The 21575-nt window shown below is 38.8% G+C and overlaps 4 protein-coding genes and 2 long non-coding RNA genes across 8 annotated transcripts; 4 read left to right on the top strand and 2 right to left on the bottom strand.

Annotated features, from left to right (window-relative positions):
* Nucleotides 1-707: 707 nt before the first annotated feature.
* Nucleotides 708-7097, top strand: LOC117606677 (uncharacterized). Of its 3 annotated transcripts, XM_034329457.2 has the most exons (9): nt 708-1053; nt 1267-1793; nt 1855-2204; nt 2271-2870; nt 2930-3794; nt 3862-4211; nt 4499-4871; nt 4942-5012; nt 5092-7097. In XM_034329457.2, exons 2-9 carry the CDS (start codon nt 1311-1313, stop codon nt 6032-6034), a joined length of 4035 nt encoding a protein of 1344 aa, XP_034185348.2. In that variant the 5' UTR covers nt 708-1053; nt 1267-1310; the 3' UTR covers nt 6035-7097. The 3 variants fall into 3 exon arrangements, with proteins under 3 accessions (XP_034185348.2, XP_034185346.2, XP_034185345.2); XM_034329455.2 differs by having other exon boundaries at nt 1855-2870; nt 4945-5012; XM_034329454.2 differs by having other exon boundaries at nt 1855-2870.
* LOC117606688 (uncharacterized) lies at nt 6385-9854 on the bottom strand. The gene is made up of 2 exons (XR_004582030.2): nt 9618-9854; nt 6385-8246 (listed from the first exon to the last, which is right to left on the bottom strand). It is a non-coding gene; the product is annotated as an uncharacterized LOC117606688 (long non-coding RNA).
* A 189-nt stretch (nt 9855-10043) lies between these two features.
* Nucleotides 10044-10781, bottom strand: LOC143305615 (uncharacterized). Its single transcript, XR_013062641.1, has 2 exons — nt 10622-10781; nt 10044-10375 (listed from the first exon to the last, which is right to left on the bottom strand). It is a non-coding gene; the product is annotated as an uncharacterized LOC143305615 (long non-coding RNA).
* Nucleotides 10782-11385: 604 nt separating this feature from the next.
* Nucleotides 11386-14142, top strand: Keap1 (kelch like ECH associated protein 1). The gene is made up of 6 exons (XM_034329462.2): nt 11386-11676; nt 11757-11921; nt 11998-12665; nt 12741-12989; nt 13238-13536; nt 13609-14142. The coding sequence occupies exons 1-6, from the start codon at nt 11386-11388 to the stop codon at nt 13794-13796; spliced, it is 1860 nt and encodes a 619-aa protein (XP_034185353.1). The 3' UTR covers nt 13797-14142.
* Nucleotides 14143-14559: 417 nt separating this feature from the next.
* shams (glucoside xylosyltransferase 1 shams) lies at nt 14560-16541 on the top strand. The gene is made up of 2 exons (XM_034329465.2): nt 14560-15420; nt 15486-16541. The coding sequence occupies exons 1-2, from the start codon at nt 14977-14979 to the stop codon at nt 16137-16139; spliced, it is 1098 nt and encodes a 365-aa protein (XP_034185356.1). The 5' UTR covers nt 14560-14976; the 3' UTR covers nt 16140-16541.
* Nucleotides 16542-17291: 750 nt separating this feature from the next.
* kermit (PDZ domain-containing protein GIPC-like protein kermit) lies at nt 17292-21410 on the top strand. Its single transcript, XM_034329466.2, has 6 exons — nt 17292-17807; nt 18789-19117; nt 20320-20416; nt 20482-20864; nt 20943-21024; nt 21115-21410. Exons 2-6 carry the CDS (start codon nt 18803-18805, stop codon nt 21270-21272), a joined length of 1035 nt encoding a protein of 344 aa, XP_034185357.2. The 5' UTR covers nt 17292-17807; nt 18789-18802; the 3' UTR covers nt 21273-21410.
* Nucleotides 21411-21575: the final 165 nt, after the last annotated feature.

Genomic DNA, 21575 nt, shown 5'->3' with positions numbered 1-21575 from the left:
ATTGAATACAATATCAATCATCAGTGTCCGTTCGTCTAGTGAAAAAACACTAAATCTAATTATTATCAAATAATTTTATTAAAAAGCGTGATAAAAGCTTTAGAATATTTATTTCAATACTTTTTTTGAAATTACAAAATATACTAGACGAACTGACACTATGATTGATGTTGTACATTTTCACACATAAAAAACTATATATCTTGGGGGAAAAAAGGTGGGACAGAGACATTACTCAATGCTTTGTGGTTTTACAGGCACACATATACAGGGTGTCTCGTAATTCCCGGAAATGAGGGGTTGCCGGGGTGATTCTGAACAACTTTTTCCTTTACCAAAATGTTGGTTGAAGCTTCGTTTTTGAGTTATTAAGAAAAAACATCGACCAATCAGAACACGCGTAGAGCGCGCGCTGAATTACGAAAGTGTTGGTTCTAAACCGCGCTCGATCATGGTCGTGAACAAACGCATTTGCACAGCGTGGATATCGAGGGAAGCGTTTGAGAAATGTTACATCGTCTTAAATTAAAAACAATATGGAATTATTTGTTATTCACGAATATCGAATGCGTTTGTTCACGATCATGATCGAGCGCGGTTGAGAACCATCGCTCCCGTGGTTCAGCGCGCGCTCTACGCGCGCTCTGATTGGCCAGTAGTTTTTCGTTAATAACTCAAAAACGAAGCTTCAAACGACATTTTGGTAAAGGAAAAAGTTGTTCAGAATCACCCCAGGAACCCCCTGTTTCCGGGTGTTACCCGAGTTCTGAGACACCCTGTATATAGCAGATATCTGCGCAAGTAGTGTATACCGTAGGGGTGAAACTTAAAGGGAGGGGCTTCACGAAAATGGCTGTTATGCACGGGGTAGGACGTCTAGAAAAGAGCAAGTGACGGTTTATCCCTGTCTTCCCCACTGACCGATTGACATTATTTGACGACGATTCGCACGGTTATCTAATCGATAGCTATTATGTCGCGGCTAAGAAGCAATCTTCGTGCTCTTCTTCATCCACCACCGGATCTACGGCATATAATTCGCTTCGGTAAAAGGTAAACTCTTCTCGATACTTCATATTTTAACGCGCTGTAAACGAATAAATCGGATTTAATTGAATTCCGTAAATGTACAAGAAAATAGAACCACCGAGAAACAGTGTCAAAAGAAAATATAAAATAAATAAAAAAATTAATTTTGACAAACGCACGATTATTAAATGTGATACTGTTTGTATCAATATACTGAGAAATATGAAATAATTCTAGATCAGAACCTTCCATGGACGATGCGAGGGAAAGGAGTTAAATAAATGAAGAGGAGAAATAGAGAAACCATGAAGATGTTTGGCTTCCCCTGTAAATTCATATTTCTTTTCTTATCGGCAATTTTATTTTGCTCTGTGGCTTCATGCTCTGCAGATGCAGCTAGATCTGCGAGAGCAGTCAAAGGAAGATTAAGAACATCTTACAATGCATGGCGCGTGGTGCTATGTTTGTCTCAATCCCAAGGATCGCTTAAGAGAGACGTACAAAAAGCATGGGAGAAAGCAAGGCTGGAGTCGTCTCATGCAGACATGAACGTATCCTACATAGAGGCACCGCCGAAGACAGATTTACTCCCTAACCCTTTATCGTTATTGAATAAATTTTGTGGTGAAATTAAAGGCGGTAAAACAGTGTTGAGCCTGATCATCGGGGGAGGGTCAGCAGCCAGGTTCCTCGTTACAGCTGCAGCTTCTCTAAACATTCCAGCTTTATGGCTACCATTTACACACGAAGATTTTCTTAGACAGGTTTGTTCGCACACTGGCTATAACAATATGCGGCTAACTAATGAAAAATCCTATCTTTCAGGGAAATCTTGGAAAGTATGAAAGTCGTATAGGCTCGAGTACAAAGGAAGTAGGAGCAGCTGCTGCCGCTTTGATGCACAGAGCAAACTGGCATGCCTTTACTCTTCTGATAGACACAACTTTGCTTCCATTGACTCATCTTTTGCACGCGAATCAGACGACCCTAACGCCTAGAAAAATTATACACCTTCCAACGAACGATAAGACGTTGAAAATGAGGCTGAGGCGAGTAGCCGAGGAGGGGGGAAGCGGTGGAGTTATAGTGATGGGTTGCGACTTGAACAACGCTCGAAAGATACTCGGTGTTGCTGGGAAATACGAAATGCTCGAGGGAAGATTTCTTTGGCTCTGGTTAGATCTGAAAGCGGAATTAAGACCTAACGAACCGAACGTAATCAGTTCTCATATCCTGCACAGCTCAAGGTCCTCGATAGCAACGAACGAAAATCCAGCTCCCGTTGAGAGCATAAGCCGTACCGCGAACCTCGTGCCTGAGAGCCAGTTATCGTTGAACGCTTTGCCGAGCCTGGCCAACGACATACATCGACTACAAGAATACAGATGGCAGAACGAGAAATCTGTCGGGAAACAGGACGACAAAGTTTTTAACTTCGACGACGACGAAGAGATTAGGCTAATGAACAAAGACTTAAACTCAAAGGACTTCATGCCGGTCGGTATGCTCGCGTTAAGGCCGTCCGGCATCAAATTAATGGGCAGCGACACTATATTATCCAGAATGATAAGGGAGACTTCGCAAGCATTGGACGAAACGTTTGTGGAAGTTAAATCGAAAGTAAATTACATGTCGGAGGCTCATTTGGACGATAATTTTGTACCGGAATGTTTTCCAGAGAGGAACTTCAAATTCTTGAACAGCGAGATTAGGAGGAACGTGTCGAAAATCCTCGCACAGAAATTGAGGAAGGCTGTGAGCCAGATCTCCAAAGACAAGGCTAAATTTCATTTGTTGAACTTGCAGGCTATACGTTTCTCTGGGAATAAGACTCAATTGAGGTTTGTTTCAGCAATGTTCCACTTTGGTACCTGAAAAATAAACATCTGAATTCTTTTAGGTGGACCAAAGTGGGAACTGTTAAAGGTGGAAAAGAGGTACACTTGGATACCATAATCTGGCCAGGAGGTGGAATCGTGCCAGCTTATCTGGAGCAAGGTGGCGAGAAAATAGGGATGCCCATGTATCGCATCGTCACAGCATTAGCATCGCCATTTACCATGGTGACCAGCCTCCAGGAAGGTATCTGCCTGAGAGGACTATTCTGTCGCCAGGGCGATACCGTGATGTGCTGTTACGGTTTAACCATGGACCTGATGTCCCTGGTGTCCCGTGAATTAGGATTCCGTTATGATTTGTACCTGGTTAAGGATGGTCTGTTCGGCAAGAGAAACGGTAGAACCGGTACATGGAATGGGATAATGGGGGAGCTAGTCTCTGGTCGCGCCCAGCTGGCTTTCGCACCTCTGAGCGTCTCTGCCCGCAGGGCCGAGGTTGTAGATTTCACTACACCTTACTTCTTCAGCGGAGTTAGCTTCCTCACCGCGCCAAAGCCGAATTATGAAATACCACTGTTCGCGTTCCTCTTTCCGTTCAGTACGGAGCTATGGATCGCTGTGTTCACGTCGCTGAACTTTACTGCCATAGCGGTAGCTCTGTACGAATGGTTCAGCCCGTTCGGCTTGAATCCATGGGGCAGACAACGAAGCAAGAACTTCTCTATAGCATCTGCTTTGTGGGTGATGTGGGGCCTCCTATGCGGGCACCTTGTCGCCTTCAAAGCGCCAAAATCATGGCCTAACAAGTTTCTGATCAACATTTGGGGAGGTTTCTCGGTTATTTTCGTGGCATCCTACACGGCCAACATAGCCGCCCTGATAGCCGGTCTTTTCTTTCATTCAGCGGGAAGCAATTACGACAAAAGCGTGAGTATGCCTGCGAATATACCGTTGAACCGAACTCGGTGTAATAATAAACCGGACGGTATTATAGTTACTGTTACAGAAAGTTGGCGCGCCAAGGGCATCGGCGGCTGAATACTATGTACAGAAAGCGAATCCAGATTTATGGCCCCACATGGCACGTTATTCGCTGTCGAACGTCGCCGAGGGTGTCGAGAGATTAAGGAACGGCAGTTTAGATATACTTATAGCAGACACACCTATTTTGGATTATTATCGAGCGACGGACGATGGGTGCCGTTTGCAGAAGATAGGGGACACCATAAACGAGGATACCTATGCTGTTGCGCTCACGAAGGGGCATCCCTTGAAAGAAAGTATATCCAAAGTGATTGCCAATTATACGAGTACAGGGTTGCTGGACATTTTGCAAGAAAAATGGTAAATTGTATTTTAAATTTCTAGTTCCACTAGTCTATAGTTCATAGTAACATGAAATGCAAAGAACATAATCCTAATCCTTCATTTTATTTCATAATACCCTAGGGACATCCCTGCCAATCCTTTTTTCAAATCGCTTACAGAATTTTAAATAGCTTTTTACTCTTGTTTTACAGTTTGTTGCTATTCCTGCAATACTTTTATAGTTTTTCTCCATTTTCTATACTTAAAAATTCCAGTGTTTTATTATTAACTTTATTATTATGCGCCCATTTTTTTTTTTTCAGGTACGGTGGTTTACCCTGTATTCGAGGAAGAAAAGGCATGGACGCAGGTTTGATGCACGAGCAAAGGGGTCAGCCTAGACCGTTGGGGGTGGCATCGGTGGCCGGTGTATTTTGTCTGCTCGGGATGGGTGTGGTGCTCGGCACCATCATATTAGCCGGGGAGCACTTGTTTTACAAATACACGTTGCCCAGGCTGAGACACAGGCCGGAGGATTCTATATGGCGCAGCCGTAACGTGATGTTCTTCTCGCAGAAACTGTACAGATTCATTAACTGCGTGGAGCTGGTTTCCCCGCATCACGCGGCCAGGGAGCTGGTCCACACGGTGCGACAGGGACAGATCGCATCCCTCTTCCAGAAAAGCGTCAAACGAGTAAGTACATTTTTGTTTCCGCCATATGTAAAACCGTTCCTCGCATATCTGCAAGGTGTCCATGTTCCAGAAGGAACACGAACAGCGTCGCAGACGCAAAAGTAAAGCGCAGTTCTTTGAAATGATTCAGGAGATACGAAGGTAGGCGCTAGAGGTCAGAAATCTTCCAGCTAGCATCACCGCGTTTGTAACCAACGGGTTAATCGTTTCAATTCCACAGAGTCCAACAAGAGGACAAGATAGAGACGGTATTCGAGGTGACTGAGAGGATGACAACGTTCAAGAAAGAAGAGAAAGCAGTGAAAGAAAGAGAGAGGAGCAGGAGCAAGAGTCCTCTGATGCCACGAAGTCCTAAGAGATCAGAGAAAAGCAGGAGCTCGACGAACTTGTCGAGTTCCAGGCTTGGCCTGTCACCCATCAGTCTGGAGGCACCGATGAAGCCCAGGGAGTTCACTTTGAGCAGCACCAATCTCAGGGCGAGGAGTCCATTGGAGACGGTCGGTCGACGATTGAGCCACGGTGACGGTGGTTCGCCTCCACCTCGCCTCGGATCCCACTTCGGCGGCAGTGCAACCCTGCGACCGTTCGCCACGGCGAGGAACGACACAGCTACGAGTGGTACCGCGGCTACGTTGAAGGCCGAGCCGAGCGTAGGCGGCGCGCCAACGCCTAGATACGCCCGTAGCCCTGCGAAACGTGGCCAGTCGTTCCCGGTGTTCGCCACGTTGAGGCCGCCCCATTCATCTGGCTATCAAATATCCAAGAGTCCTCTCCTCTCTCCGAACGAGTTAACTTCTACCATCGGAAGAAAGTTGTCCCGCGAATGGGGCTCCGGTACCGTGGACCTAGCCAGATCCACGGAAACCGTTGCCAAAGGCTCGACATACACCCTCAGCCAAGAGATGACGTTGTCCCTGGAGCGTCCGAGCCACGAGAAGATCCAGGACGACGCGATGCCGGTTAAGAAACCCATACGACGAGCGAGGAGTCACGAGAACAGGGAGACCGGTAAGCTGATGGCCGATCTACCATCGCCGAGACTCGCCGCCCAACCGGTGGTCGGTGGCCGGTCGGTAAGCGAACGAACGAAAAAGCAATTAGAGTCAGAGTTGAAAGCTATTTTAAGTGCCAGAGCTCATCATCGCGACCTCCATCCTCCTTGATAGACGTACACGCCAATATTTAGAAGAGTTCTTGAAAGCAGCAAGCTTTGAGGATCGTTGCCTCTGAGGGGCTTTGATTGATTTAAGCAATATCAGATTTATAGGTCAATTTGTAGAGGAATCCGAGAAATTATAACTAAACCAAAAAAAAAAAACAAAAAAACAAAAAAAAACACATAGACACAGTGTCTCTGGGGGGCGGGGGGATGTAATAAACTAAGAAAAAAAAAAACAGAAAAAGGAAAAAAATGTATGCGAGAGAGAGAGAGAGAAATTCTAATGGAGAGAAGCGAAATCTCTTTGTCTGTTCATGTTGTTATGTACATTGATAATATGATAGAGTATGTTGATTGAAAAAAAAAAGATAAAAAGAAAAGCAAAAAAAGTGCTATAAACTTGAGTAGAGAAGATGTCTTAAAATACGTAGTACTTAAACGAATACTAAAATATTTTTCTTGTTGGCATTTTAACTCTACATTAAACCGTCAGTCTGGGTGGGTCTCTCCTCGTTGTAAATGATACTGATAGACACCCGTCTATACACTGCCGTATTTCTCAACTTCTTTTTTCATCCTTCATAGACGTGAGGGTAAATGCTTCACGAAAATTGGTCCTTTAGTTGTTCATCGAAGATAGGAGGATTAACAAGTTGTACATACTATATGTCACGTAAGGTCCATAGCTGACATAAGACGCGCAGGTTGGAAGATGGTGGGGGAACGCGGCGAGCTCTCCGCCAATCGCTTTCCACTACGCTGGGAGTATAGCCAATCAGAGCGACGATGCGCAGAAGAGAACGAAAACTGGTCTTTTCGGAGTTATGGACTCTGGTGACATCGAGTAGACGACTCAAAACGAGATGAAAGGATACGCGAATGTTGAGAAACGCTGATCTATAGAGTTCCGCGTACTGCCGTATACTTTGACAATTCTTGTGATCGCGAACGGAGAGACTCGCTCAAAGAACTCTCGGCGTAGAATGACCACTTACTGCGAAACACATAATCGTACGATTATCTCATGCCCGTTGAAAGAAAAAAAAAAATAAGGGAGATCATTAGAGGCGGACGAAATTTCGATCATTTCTTTTGTACCGATCGCCAGCAGATTCAATCAGCAAACATGTGAAATCATTGCTCATAGTGATTATTGTTGAAGATTCCAGTCGGTGATGGAACATTGTTATTCCATTAAAAAGAAAAAAAATCCTGCAACCTTTCATCCGAATGTGATAGGCGAAATTTATTCAGGAATTGCAGAAGCATTGGGAGACATCATCGGAATTGAATCCAATTTTTTTTCTTTTCTTCTCTTCCTTCGGATTAGAATGAAACGAAACGAAAGCAGCTGTTTGATGCTACTATATTCGACCTAGATTATTAGAACGAATGCGTGGGACTAAATTAATGAAAAATAATTGATGAGCGAGGCCTTAGGAGTAGTCGATCCGCCCAATTCTTTACTTGTATATATAGCGTTATTGTATTAAAGAGCAATTCGCTATATTACAATTATAATTATACGTATAGAGATAGAGATTTAGTTTCATAGTTTTCTCGTTTAGGCACTGTACTTTGAATCATTATGAAATTATTGAAAGTCTTCAAGTGTACAGACTCTCATGAATAATATCTTATTATCCTCAAACGAACTGGTTCGAGGCTATACTTGAACAAAACTTCCATGATTCAATCAAATTGTTCGCTGATACATTTGTAAGTATTTTCATTTGACTGCACGATAATACATGGCTACTACCATTGAAAGTGTCCTGGATAATTGCATTGTTTTGTTAGTTTCATCATTTACAGATCATCGTTATTTTGAACAAGCACCTTGTACATGTAACGATAAAAATGTTGCTTTACAAACAACAAAGATGATTTCGGTACTTTCCTTTGAAGTGAGAAGCGTGACTGGCTTGGTTAGTTAAAATATTACTGGATAACAAATATATATTGCAATTGATTCAGGAGATAATCAAAATACAAATAATATAGGGGGCCAGTTTAGAGTCACCCTAAGCCTAATTAAATCAAAGATAGACGTATTGAATTAATTATAGTTGTAATATTCTTTGATAAAGCGGGTTCTGCCAGTAATTTGGTTCAGTAGTGATCTTATGTTCTCTTCCTGAATTCGTTCCAGAATGTATAAACAAAAACCTGTCTTCTGAAAGTCCTTGTACGTATGTGTCTTCTACTCTAGATACCTGAAAAGGCATTATTGCACTGAATTAAAGGTCGAGCCCCCTACTTCATTGTGCGCCAACAAGAACCTGTACAGTTGGAACATTGTATGGAAAGATCAGAGCAAAGATCTGTACTCTATCCTCACTGATAAATTGAACAGAAAAATTACTGCACACAATTATTTTGTTATTAACTATGAAAACATAGAAACACAAGATCGGCCTATCTACTATAAGGGAAAAAAAAGAACTGTACTCTATCTTTTGTTCTTGATTACTCTAAATATTTTCAGTGCTCTCTTCTTTCCATTTGATAAATCAATATCGTGAAGTGTTCTCATTTACAATTTTGAAAAAAGGCTACTCATAAAATTCATGGAATAGAAAGCAAGAGATCACAGTGAATAGAAATTAGAAGCTAACGTTACTGCTTAACAAATCTAACATAAACTTTTGCACTTTAGTTTTTAGAAATAACTCTAAATATTAGTACTTAAAATATCATTAGCATCGTATTAGCCTTAATATATTAATTCCATGTCTAATGGCAATAAGATTATTCTACACTACAAAACACTGCCATAATTTCAACTATTGTTACATTGATTTTCAAAATCCTGCCAAATAATATTGTTGTCGTATTAAAATCTCATCGTGTATCACGGAAATGTACTCCTTCAATTTTCAAAATTTATCAGCAAAAGTTGAATAAAAAAAGTGTCAAACTTCTTGTTATTTAGGTTTACGATAAAAACTTTCATTCGTTACTCTATTATGAGAACATTTCTAAGTAAGATAATGAATATATGGAATATTAACAAATAAGAAACTATAATAATCAACATTTATCTTAAAAACAAAAAGCAAAGGAACTTGTTCGTTGAATTCTATGCATAAACTTTTATCGATTTGCAGAGCAAGGTTCCTGATATCTGTGAAATTTATTTTTTCAATGACCACTACTATGGAACTTCTTGTATCGTGGAAATCTGACATTAAATTTCTCTGCATAGAATACAATGCCAAAGATGTTCCAAATTACGTAACGAGTCTCCTTTATTTTACTATTACAATTAGGAATGAAGTGTTTCATATTGTATCTCTTAGTTCTCACTGATATGTGTGAAGTTCATTTAATTAGTTACCTAGCAATGTAACTTTTAATTTAGTAAATGATAGAATTGAAATTATACATTAAAGTTGAAAAATTCGTGTTCAGTAGCTTTTTATGCTGTCGCAACTAAGCACGATACGAACAACTTTAATGAAATAAATAACTGTTGTAGATCCTACGGTAGACGAAAATACATATAACTAATTAATTATCATGAAATTCTGTTATTACGGTGACTTGTTGGCGTACGGTATTAGGTTAGGTTCCTCGTAACCTACCTCGTCTCTCTTGTTACGCCTACTATTATACTGTTATTGTTGAAAACTCCATATTAATAAAAAATAAATATATTGTCTCAAAATAATCATGGTTTTTCATTATCCTGCAGTTCCTCCAAGTTAATTGTTAACATTGTAGCACTTCGGCCATTAATCTCCATTATCATACATATACCGCAGTTCACCAGAGTCCATAACTGCGAAAAGACCAGTTTTCGTTCTTCGCGCACCTCCAGTGCGCATCTTCGCCCTGATTGGCGATCTCCCAAACGAAGTGGAAAGCGATTAGCAGAGAGCTCGCTACGTTCCCCCACCATCTTCCAACCTGCGCGTCGCAGTTATGGACTCTGGTGAACTGCGGTATACAATATATATATATGTATACACCGTTATCGTGTATTCATTAAATAAATGACAAGATTAAAATACTTAAAACAAATATTACTTTATAATATAATAAATACACCTCTATAACAGTAAAAACCTATTTTAAATATATTTACACTATAAATACATAATAAAAAATGTTATATATTATTATTAATACATCGAAAAAACTGAATACATCAATGCTTAAAATCCTTCACCGAGTTTGCTACATCATCCTTTCTTGCACATTTACATTGCTTTAATAGGTTTTTTCTCAGATAATGCCGAGCAGACTCCATATATGTATAAGGCATATATATATATATGCATGTGGCAAACTGTACAATCTATAGAATGCACTATTCGATCTTCACGGAAAGATGTGATTTCTGAATAAAAAAAATAAAAAAGATCATCATCATCGGAGACCAATGGTTCAAAAGTGCACAAAGCGTTCTCAAAGCTAGAGAAGGAATGCTACGTGGATAAAGCTACGTGCTTCGTCAAGCCAGACACAAGCGAAAGAATTGCAAGTCATTCACGTCATTTAGGATCACGAGTGCTGTTTCACTGTCGGACTTTCGCTTGTGTTTGTTTCGCGCGCGATTCGTGATAACCGAAAAAGTATTTCTCACCGATCATTTAGGCAGGGCACAAGTCACGATTATACAGTGACATGTAAATATATACATTGATTTTGCATTAATTATCGTTCGTTTCTATAAACTCGATCTTCTGTCCGCTCGTCTACTTATTTCATCTTTGCTTTTCTTTTTTTTTTCTTTTTAGTTCGTTTCGTATATACAAATACACAACTGGCGTTATATCGAGCATGGGTGGAATACAGGTTCTTCATTCACAAGCTGATCGAGAATAGTATAGATGAATTCCTTGTCAGTTTCTAAAAATTTACTAGCGTCGAGCTGTACGCATAATATAACGCATCGAGAATAGTCTATAACGGTGTGATAGTGACGAAACGATTTATCAAATGTTTCAATCAGACAAAAGGAAAACTGTCAGTGTTTTAAGATCACGTAAAAGCACGTGCGTATGTTAATTTGTGGATTTGACGTGGCTAACGTTCTGTTAATATCGCATTTATCGAGGGACAGGCCCGGGGATATACTTGTCCAATCCCTGCGTCATCGTGCAACATCAATGAATTAGTCGTCAATTATATCTTGTATGAATTATGATTGTTCAGTTGCACCTTCTCTCCCCATCTTACTTCGGTTGATGTACAAAAAATCATCTAGCCACGAATTTTCTTTATAATTTATACTTTTCTGTATATTTTGGCGACTTTTCAATCACACAGGTAAGTACATATTTCCATCACAGTGTTTACAGCCTTTTAAATAATTATAATCATTTCTAACTTTCACAGTTCACTTTAATGGATGAAGAAGATTGTTTTATAAAAAAAGAAGCTCCAGGTAGCTTCAAGTCTGAAAATGTTGCATCCAATTCATCGTTCATGACAGACGACAAGGGCTTAGAATTCACGGAGAAACATGGAGACCTGGGTGACATGACATTTCGTATGGCCAATTACATTAAAGATGTTATGAAAATGATGTTCATAATGCGTAGCCATCATATGCTCACCGATGTTGTACTGGAAGTAGGCTCGGAATTGTTCTACGCGCACAAAGTTATTTTAGCTGCAGCTAGTCCATATTTTAAGGTAATTTATACGGAGTAGTAATTTATATACTTAAACGTGTAAACAAGAAATAGACAAGGATACAATTTATAATGTTATAGGCAATGTTCACAGGAGGTTTGAAAGAGTCTGAAATGACCAGAGTAAAACTTCAAGGTGTCTCTCCGACAAGCATGGCGCGTCTCCTGTACTTTATGTATACAGGTCAAGTAAGAGTTACAGAGATTACAGTGTGTTCACTTTTATCGGCAGCCACCATGTTCCAGGTAGATAAAAATAAAACAACCACGTCTAAAAATATGCCTGTTACAAGTTTCTACATTTATTCTTATTCTGATGTAGGTTAGTAATGTGATTGATGCGTGTTGTGTTTTCTTGGAAAGACAGTTAGATCCAACGAATGCTATTGGAATTGCAAATTTTGCCGAACAACACGGCTGTCAGAGTTTGTATCAAAAAGCGAATCAGTTTATTGTTCAACATTTTAGTCAAATATGTCAAGAGGAAGAGTTTCTACAGTTATCAGCGATACAGTTGATAACGCTAGTGAGAAAGGATGAGCTGAATGTTCAGGAAGAGAGAGAAGTTTACAACGCTGTGTTAAAGTGGGTCAAGTACAATGAAGAAGCAAGAGGGCCTAAAATGGAGCACATACTGCACGCAGTTAGATGCCAGTATCTTACACCGAACTTTTTACGAGAACAAATGAAGAATTGCGACGTTTTGAAGAAAGTACCTGCGTGCCGGGAATACTTGGCACAAATCTTTAAGGATTTAACCCTTCATAAGAAACCGATCGTTAAAGAAAGAACACCCAATACGCGAAGAGTGATATATATAGCGGGTGGTTTCTTGAAACATTCTTTAGACGTTTTAGAGGGTTACAATGTGGATGAAAAAACTTGGACCCAACACGCGAAACTGATTGTTCCTAGGTCTGGTTTGGGCGGAGCGTTCTTAAAGGGTATGTTTTACGCAGTCGGTGGAAGAAATAATTCACCAGAGAAAACGTAAGCATATTTAAAATTCCAATGTTTGATTGTTAAGCGAAAAAAATTAAAGATTCTTTATGACAATTTCATCAGATACGACAGTGATTGGGTAGACAGATATAATCCAGTGATGGATCAATGGAGAACTTGTAGTCCAATGTCCATGCCAAGACATCGGGTAGGAGTGGCTGTGATGGATGGTTTGTTATACGCTGTCGGTGGTAGCGCAGGTGCAGAATATCACAATAGCGTTGAATGTTACGATCCAGAGCACGATGCGTGGAGCAACGTAAAACCGATGCACATCAAGAGGTTAGGGGTTGGAGTAGCGGTAGTTAACAGGTAAAAAAATAAATATCATATTAGGTGTACAAATTAATTCGGTGCTTTTTCTTTTTTTAATTAATTTAAATATTTTTAAGAAGTTACAGTTATCGATATCATATTCTCGCGCCATTTTTCAAATTCACTAAAGCGCGGGAAATTATTCGAATTTAAAATAGTAACTAACAATTAATTGGTACACCTAATATTACGAATAAAGATTTCAATGCAAAATAATATATCATTTATGTGAATTTTAATAACAGATTATTGTACGCCATTGGTGGCTTCGATGGAGTGGATCGACTGAACTCGGTGGAATGTTACCATCCTGAAAACGACGAATGGACAATGGTTTCATCTATGAAGTGCAGTCGTTCAGGAGCTGGTGTTGCTAACCTTGGACAGTACATATATGTTGTAGGAGGATACGATGGAACTAGACAATTGAATTCTGTTGAGAGATACGACACGGAGAAAGATACGTGGGAATTTGTTAGTAGCGTTACTATCGCTCGTAGCGCACTCAGTGTTACAGTACTAGATGGAAAATTGTACGCGATGGGTAAGCACCATTTGAAAATACAGATCCAACATTATATAATTATAGTAATTCATTGTTGCTTAATATTTTTAGGAGGATATGATGGTGAACACTTTTTAAGTATTGTAGAAATTTACGATCCTGCTAAAGATACATGGGAACAGGGTGTTCCCATGACTTCAGGAAGATCAGGTCATGCGAGTGCAGTGTCTTATCATCAGTGTCCTATACACTGTGATCATTTAGATCACAATATATCGTTAGAAAAGCCACCATCGTGATACGTGTAATTATTGGAACCATTGAATCAGCTATTTGTACGAATAGCTGGATTACAAACTTTAGCCTAGGAAGATTAATATTAAAAGAAGAAATAAAATAATGAAATCAATTGTTGAAGCAATAAACGAATTATCGATTATTGCAGACTGATATATCTTTCACTCTGTGGAAATGAGTCAAATTCCTAAGGTTGTAAATGCGTTTTTACACAGTTTCTCAATATTCTAGTTATTAAACGATTTATAAGTTTATTCATGAAAGGACCAGTGATTTACTTCCATTAAAAATAATGTATGTTTTTATAAAATCATGAAGACTTAAAATAATTTTGTAAATATATATGTATATACATATATATATATATTATTTTAAAAAGATTTTTATAAAATTTTCTTATTTAAATCACTATATATCTGTAATATATTATGAAAACAAAGTATCAAATATATATATATGTATAGATACATGTAAAGTATCCAGTAACTAATTTATATATTTTTGATTTTATTATTTCCTGTTTCCTTCTATATAATAAATTAAACGTTCAAGAATATTTAATTGTAAAATGTCGTTTTCTGGAAGACTTAATTGTAATTATAATTACACATAGAAAGAAATATAATTTTATGTCATTTTTGCTTTCTTAATAGATATGAATACCATGTATTAATTAATATTAAGTTGAAAAATAAATCAATTCTTCTAAATTATACTGAATGCAACACGCATTCCTTAGTCAAAATTATTCACCCTGATTACTCAATACCTTGAAAAAGTATGGTGTATACGTGGGAGTTAAAAACAGGTTCTGTTGTCAAGTTGGAACACTGATATTTTCGAAAGTAACAAAGTGTATATAGTTGATTTTACGATAAACATTTTTCTGTAAATCGCATGGAATAAGAATTTTCTCTTTAGAAATGTGACCAGCAATTTTCTTAACATTTTTTTCTCAAATGGCATCCGTGAATACCTGAGACACAATATTTACCAATTGTCTATGGTGGTTCTCTTATGGTATTAGGTTATAAATATTGTGCTCGTTTGAAAGAAATCATAGTTGAATGATAAATAACGAGATAGAAAATGAAAATTATAATTTCTTCCACGATATTCTCCACCGTTTGTAAATCAACGGAAATTCGGTGGACAATGTGAAATTTAAGTAAAAGTATAACAATGAAATCTGTGTACAAATTGTTTTTCTTGTGCCTTATCTTTGTTGCTTTAATAATACTACTTAATTTGACCAATTTCTCAAACAAGATATACAATGCACAAACCAAAGAAGCTGCCATTCTCCCAATACCAGCAAAAAAGATCTTACCACCCCCGATAACAGGGGAAGTAACAATATGCGTGGTGGTGTGTGGGGACAGATTGGATGAATCTCTGACTATGCTTAAATCTGCATTAGTTTTCACAAGAAGACCCTTGCAGTTCATTATTCTAGCAGAGACTAATATAATTCCTGCATTCAACGAAAAGCTAACAGAATGGAAGCTTATATCGAATAAAACGTTTGACTTCGTAGTTAAACCTATAACATTTCCTGAGGGAAGCGACGCAGCCATGTGGAAGAAACTGTTTAAACCATGCGCAGCTCAAAGATTATTTCTACCTGTAAGTAGATTTAAAAAATGAAATTTTAAAAATGATTATTAAATACATATTTTTATAAATTGCAGACAGTTTTAAACGACACGGACGCTGTTTTATACGTGGACACAGATACCTTATTCCTAGCTCCACCAGAGACAATTTGGGACGAGTTCAAAAAGATGAATTCCAGTCAGCTGGCTGCTCTGAGTCCAGAACACGAAGATCCTAATACAGGATGGTATAATAGATTTGCAAAGCACCCATATTATGGTAAATTAGGTGTAAACTCAGGCGTGATGTTAATGAATTTGACAAGGATGAGAGAATTTAGGTGGATAGAATACGTGATACCTATACATAAGGAATATAAATTGAAGATAACATGGGGAGATCAAGATATAATAAATATAATATTTCATTATCATCCTGAGAAGCTTTATGTATATTCCTGCAGATATAATTACAGGCCTGATCATTGTATGTATATGCCTGTTTGTACCAAGGCTGAGAAAGAAGGTGCTTTGGTTTTGCATGGTTCCAGAGGAACGTTTCATTCTCAGAAACAGCCACCTTTTAGAGCAATTTACCAAGCTATGGAAGAATATCAATTAAATACAGATCCCTATGACTATCTGTTGATGCCAATGAGAAGTTATTTAGCTCTGGAACACAAATCTAATTGTGGAAAAGTATGGAAAGTATTTATTATTCAACCTGAATTACATCTAGGCCAGCAATAATATTTAAGCGTTTTTTTTTCTAAACTCATAGAATATAAAGTATTCATCAAAACATTCGAAACATTTAACACACTATACTGTGTAAGTAAGTAGTACTGCTCCTTAACATAAATCCTATACATAGACTGATCATATTCCATAGTGCATTTTCATTTTTCTTTGTTAACAAGTGCGCTGTGATTGTTACTGTTTTATACAATGTATTACATTAAAAAAACAAAAAAAGTGTGTTAGTTACTACATCTTTAGCTAAGATCTTTTTGACAATATTCGAAGAAAAATTTTGACAAACTTTTGAAATACCTTTTTGTATACTTAACAAGTGAAAAAAAGAAATTGTTATAGAAACATGTGTACAGTTTAGAACCATTGACAAATTTTATACAAACATTCTTATCTTATTATTTGATATGTTGTTTGTGATACTTTTCTTATATACGAATAAAAAAAAAAAACGTTTAAACTCAACGCCTGTTTTTATTCCATACACAGGCTGAAGTTCAGTATCGTGACAACGCCTTACAGGGGTATGATATACATAGTTATAAAGAGGAAGTCGAGGGGAGTAAAGATCTAAAAATATTATTTTGAGGAAATGAACGGTTACCGAGATATTTGCAAAAAACCGCTACTATTACTGCATCGGGATCTTACCTGCATGTTCACGTCCCTGGCAACGCATGCGTGGGCATGCTGCAACCTGCTCTGCACATAAAATTCAGGCGGGTGTTTCAAATGTTTGTAACAGATAATTATATAGATATAGTACCTCCTAACCGATTTTGATGATATTTGAATATATTGTAGAAATTAGCATTTTCAACAACTTTTTTTCGATACATTTTTCTAAGATGAGGTTTGGTTAGCGTAACCAGCACATGCGCTGCCAGGGACGTGCACGCAGATGTAAGATCCTGATGCAGTAGCAGTCTTTTGCAAATATCTCGGGAACCGTTTATTTCTTCAAAACAATTCTTTGGGTTTCGTATTACTCCCCCTCCCCCTCCCACCCGCCCCCTTCGAACATTGCCATTATACTGAACCGCCGCCCATACACATATGAATATGGCAATACGATTTACACCTAAATTGCAATAATACGTCACAGTCACAGTACTTCGACTCTTGACGGTAAAAAGAGAGGGGGAACGTCACATTTGAAGAGGGAATAAGGGAGCCCCGTTCACCGAATCCGGTGATACACTCCTATGATCTTGATCGTGTTAGACGCACAAGTTCTGTGAAATTGTGCCTCGAAGAAAATTGACCGCGTTAATTTTTCTTTGAACGTATAAACAGGTGGTTTTGAAATCACCTCGGTCGAATAAATCGTTTAACCTACTTGCATGAAGCGAGAACAGGGCGAAGACTATCCTTGTCACGCGCGAACCTCTCGTTCCGTATGCATCCACGAAAGTGAGAGAGAAGGTGGGATCAACGATCTACGATGAGGTAGGATCGCGTGTCCAATGAATTGGCGCTGCGATAAGAACGAATTTGATAAGAAGATTATTGTCGACTACTGAAACCTCGTTGCATACGGAGGACGTCAGATATGCTGCAGCTTCGTAACGTTTATTCGTGTATCGCTTCCTGTTGATAATTCAATTGTTTCGTTCCCCGTCTGTGGACAGTAGCATTTTCTGCTTCGTATACAGCCGAGAGAAGGTAAGAGATCTTAAGTGGTTCCTTTCGTTTTAAGCGCGACCTATACGCTTGTTTAATTAAGAATAAAAGGATTTCTGTTCTGCATACAATAACAAGAAGATATGCCTGTAGACTTTCAGAATTACGCTCGATTAAAAGTAATTAGAAAATTAAAATTAATAACTGTGAGAACTATAACGCGAAGCCAACGATCCGTTAAATCAGTATCACCTTGCAGTGGTTCTCCTATAAAGGTGAACTACTTTACTTCAAAATTCAAGTAACGATACATACCTTCTTGGAATGATCATCATCTAAAAATTGCGAAATTATGAATCACCTGAACATTTGTAAATTTGTTCTTGTTATCGTCGCCCATACGTCGCTTGGCTTAATATTATCAATTCCTTTGATTTTTAATAATTCCCACTTTTATCCATTTACAAGGCCGGCCCTGGGCCTAGGGATACTAGGCGGCCGCCTAGGGCTCCCCAAGGTCCAGTGCCCCCATAAGACGATTTTGCGTCTAAGAATGCAAGAGTAATGTTTACTTGAATATTAATCGATGTAAATGCAAATCTAAATTAATTATACAAACTTTAATGTTAATTTTATAAATTTTATTTGAGCTACTTTTTTTTGTGAAGGGGCCCTTTTTCGGAGCTCCCCTCGGACCCCCGAAATCTCAGGGCCGGCCCTGGGCCTAGGGAGACTAGGCGGCCGCCTAAGGCCCCCCAAGGTCCAGGGCCCCCATAAGACAATTTTGCGTCTAAGAATGCAAGAGTAATGTTAATTTTATAAATTTTATTTGAGCTACTTTTTCGGAACTTCCCTCGGACCCCCGAAATCTCAGGGCCGGCCCTGTTCATTTACTCTTTGTTCATCTGCTTCTCCATACCTTCAAATTAAAATTCCAATTACATATAATTATCAAAAAAAAAAAATAAAAAATAAAATTACGATTATTAAATTATTAATAAAAAAAAAAAATTTCTACGCTAGGTTTCACAGAGACCATGCCGCTGTTCAAAGCGCGTGCTGCGCCGCGTTCACCGACGTCCGACAAAGAGATGTCAAACGGTGGATCGCATTACGGCAATTGTCAGCAAAATGGCAACAAGAACGAACAAGAGGAGTCGGATAACAATGGAACCTACGACCAAAAGAATGGTGCTCAAGAACAAAGACGGTCGTCCAGGGTGTCGAGATCGCCTTTGGTCTTTCACTGTCAATTAGCGCACGGAAGTCCCACGGGACTGATATCGGGCTTCAGCAACGTGCGGGAGCTCTATCAGAAAATAGCGGAATGTTATGATTTACCAGCGGGAGAAGTGAGTTGTTCGTTTCATATCGTCGTTTGATTCTGGTTTTGCATAAACTTCAAGTTTATACAATGCACAATTAGCTTTTCTATTTAACCCTTAACATACCAAGCCTAAGTCGTCAACGTTGTTTACCAAGCGGGGTCTTCTGGGACCCCATGGTACTTAAAAAATTTCCCAACATTTTAGTGTGGAAAGTTACTCAAATCAGGTTCTTTGGATGACTAAAATATATTTAAGTTAAATAAGCATTGTTGGCCACGGCGGATGCGCTTTTGTGGGCCCAAAGATAGCAGCTCCCTTTTATTTCGAAGTCAAGGGAACCGGCTGGTCATAAATGGGCAGGCCCGCGCTCACCTCCATATTATTATGCCATAAATGCCAGTGCATTCAACAAGAAATAAATCACTCCAAATATGTAATGCAGTATACCAACCGGGGCTCTGCAGTTCTTTTTATATTTTTGAGCGAACGTTTTATAGCACTAATTATGTAATATTTATCTTAAACGGATCCAGGGCACATATAAAAATGAAGGATATATTTGTTGGTATAGTTACGGTAGAATCACCAAAAATAACTCTCTGGGGTCCTTCGAGGACCCCCTTGGTATGTTAAGGGTTAATAGCTTATGCCCTATGCCCTATTTATTCTACGAATGGATGGTTCATTGTGAATAGGGAGAAAGATCCGGATACAGGAAACACCGGTTACGGATGGTGGTCTCTCGACCTGCCGGATACGTCCTTTCTGTCCCGACCAGAGTTCTACCTGTAATACCAGACTTCAAACGTCATTACCCATACGTTTACAATTTAACCATGTTGCAGTAGGTCATTCCAATCACAGAATTGAACCGCCTTCTGTAACACTGCTTAAAAGTCACAGTGAAAGTTGATATGTCGTTAATTATATCTTTTCTGTTTTTTGAAACTTCTAGATACCAAGTGATCATTTTTATCATGGGTACAGAGAAACCTGATTTCTGTTGCCATTTATCCTTTTCATCTTTTTTTTCCTCATCAGCCTCGGTGTTAAGATGGAAGATAGCTGAAAGGGGCAACTTTGATACATAAAAAAATAGGAGTTCAGGGGCCCCTAAGAATCTACTTAGTACTCGTAGTCACCGCCAGATGGCTGCTGTTCTCAATTCCAGTTCCTCGTGTCCTTGAATTCAAATTCTAATTATTTTACAATTTTTATGATTTCAGATACTGTTTTGCACGCTGAATACACACAAGCTGGATATGACTGAATTACTGGGCGGTCAGATAGGAGTCGGTGACTTTATATTTGCCCATAAGAAAGGTACCATTACTGTCTCTAAGTATGAACAATAGTTTTACTTATTTTCATTACCAATCATATTCCAGGAAGGCCTAAAGAGATTGAACTGGTGAAGACAGATGATTCCCTTGGACTGACTATAACGGACAACGGTGCAGGATACTCCTTCATAAAGCGCATCAAGGAAGGATCCGTGATCGACAGGATAAAGGTGATAGAAATAGGAGATCACTTGGAGAAAATCGACGCCACAAGCTTGGTTGGTAAACGTCACTACGAGGTGGCAAGGATGCTTAAAGAGATCCCAAAAGGTACCACGTTTACGTTGAGGCTTGTCGAGCCCCTGAAGAATGGCTTCGCCGGTATCGGTCCAAGGGGGGAGCTGAAAAAAGGCAAGAAATCAGGCTACGGTTCTGGAAAAGAGACGCTTAGGTTTAAAGCCGATGGAAGTGCGCAAATCATAGAAAAGGTAATCAGTTACATAGAGTGATCGATAAACGTTATCAATCATTATCTTCATTTCTTTTCTATTATTTTTAATGAATAGGTGGACGACACTGCTTCAATAGGAATTCAGAAGATTAACGTGATTCTGGAGAGTTTCATGGGCATATATGATACAGAATTAGGTACACAGAATGATTTACAAATACATAGAATATACATTATTTATACAGACTCTTAGATTGAATTGCACTGAATTTTCTGTTAAAATATAGCTACACAAATCTGGGAGCTCGCAGAAGGAAAAGATAACAGTATGGAGTTTGCTGAGGCTATTGATAATTCTGATTTGGAAGAATTTGGATTCACCGACGATTTTGTCATTGAATTATGGGGCGCTGTTACCGATGCCAGAGCCGGGAGGCATCGATGATACAAGGATTTCTGTAAATTAATAGAGAAAAGTTGAAAAATCATGATCTTTAAACTGGAATCAGTCTACCGAAGCAGATTAAAATGTAAATTATTTGTAGTATTAGCGTTTAAAGTTTGTACAATTTATATTATAAATTTATAAATAAATGATCAGAAACGTATCATCGATTATTTCAAATCGTCAGATTCAGTAATCTGTGCGAATGCCAGAACTATCAACTTGTTTTCATCATTTCTACTCGAGTGTACAGATAACGTTGCGATAACGCGGAAATAAGAGAAAAGTAAAGTTAAAAAAACA

This window comes from Osmia lignaria, chromosome 8 (genome assembly GCF_051020975.1).
Source record: "Osmia lignaria lignaria isolate PbOS001 chromosome 8, iyOsmLign1, whole genome shotgun sequence".
NCBI classification, from domain to species: Eukaryota; Metazoa; Arthropoda; class Insecta; order Hymenoptera; family Megachilidae; genus Osmia; species Osmia lignaria.
Note: the sequence above shows the minus strand (reverse complement) of the source record. Positions and strands in the feature narration are given on the sequence as shown.

Coding starts and splice junctions, on each gene's coding strand:
- kermit (XM_034329466.2), top strand. CDS start 18,803: ATGCCGCTGTTCAAAGCGCGTGCTGCGCCGCGTTCACCGACGTCCGAC. Junction 20,865..20,942: donor GTGCGCAAATCATAGAAAAG/GTAATCAGTTAC, acceptor TTTAATGAATAG/GTGGACGACACTGCTTCAAT. Junction 21,025..21,114: donor CATATATGATACAGAATTAG/GTACACAGAATG, acceptor GTTAAAATATAG/CTACACAAATCTGGGAGCTC.
- LOC117606677 (XM_034329454.2), top strand. CDS start 1,311: ATGAAGAGGAGAAATAGAGAAACCATGAAGATGTTTGGCTTCCCCTGT. Junction 1,794..1,854: donor ACGAAGATTTTCTTAGACAG/GTTTGTTCGCAC, acceptor CCTATCTTTCAG/GGAAATCTTGGAAAGTATGA. Junction 4,872..4,941: donor TCCAGAAAAGCGTCAAACGA/GTAAGTACATTT, acceptor TCCATGTTCCAG/AAGGAACACGAACAGCGTCG.
- shams (XM_034329465.2), top strand. CDS start 14,977: ATGAAATCTGTGTACAAATTGTTTTTCTTGTGCCTTATCTTTGTTGCT. Junction 15,421..15,485: donor CTCAAAGATTATTTCTACCT/GTAAGTAGATTT, acceptor TATAAATTGCAG/ACAGTTTTAAACGACACGGA.
- Keap1 (XM_034329462.2), top strand. CDS start 11,386: ATGGATGAAGAAGATTGTTTTATAAAAAAAGAAGCTCCAGGTAGCTTC. Junction 11,922..11,997: donor CGGCAGCCACCATGTTCCAG/GTAGATAAAAAT, acceptor ATTCTGATGTAG/GTTAGTAATGTGATTGATGC. Junction 12,666..12,740: donor AATAATTCACCAGAGAAAAC/GTAAGCATATTT, acceptor CAATTTCATCAG/ATACGACAGTGATTGGGTAG.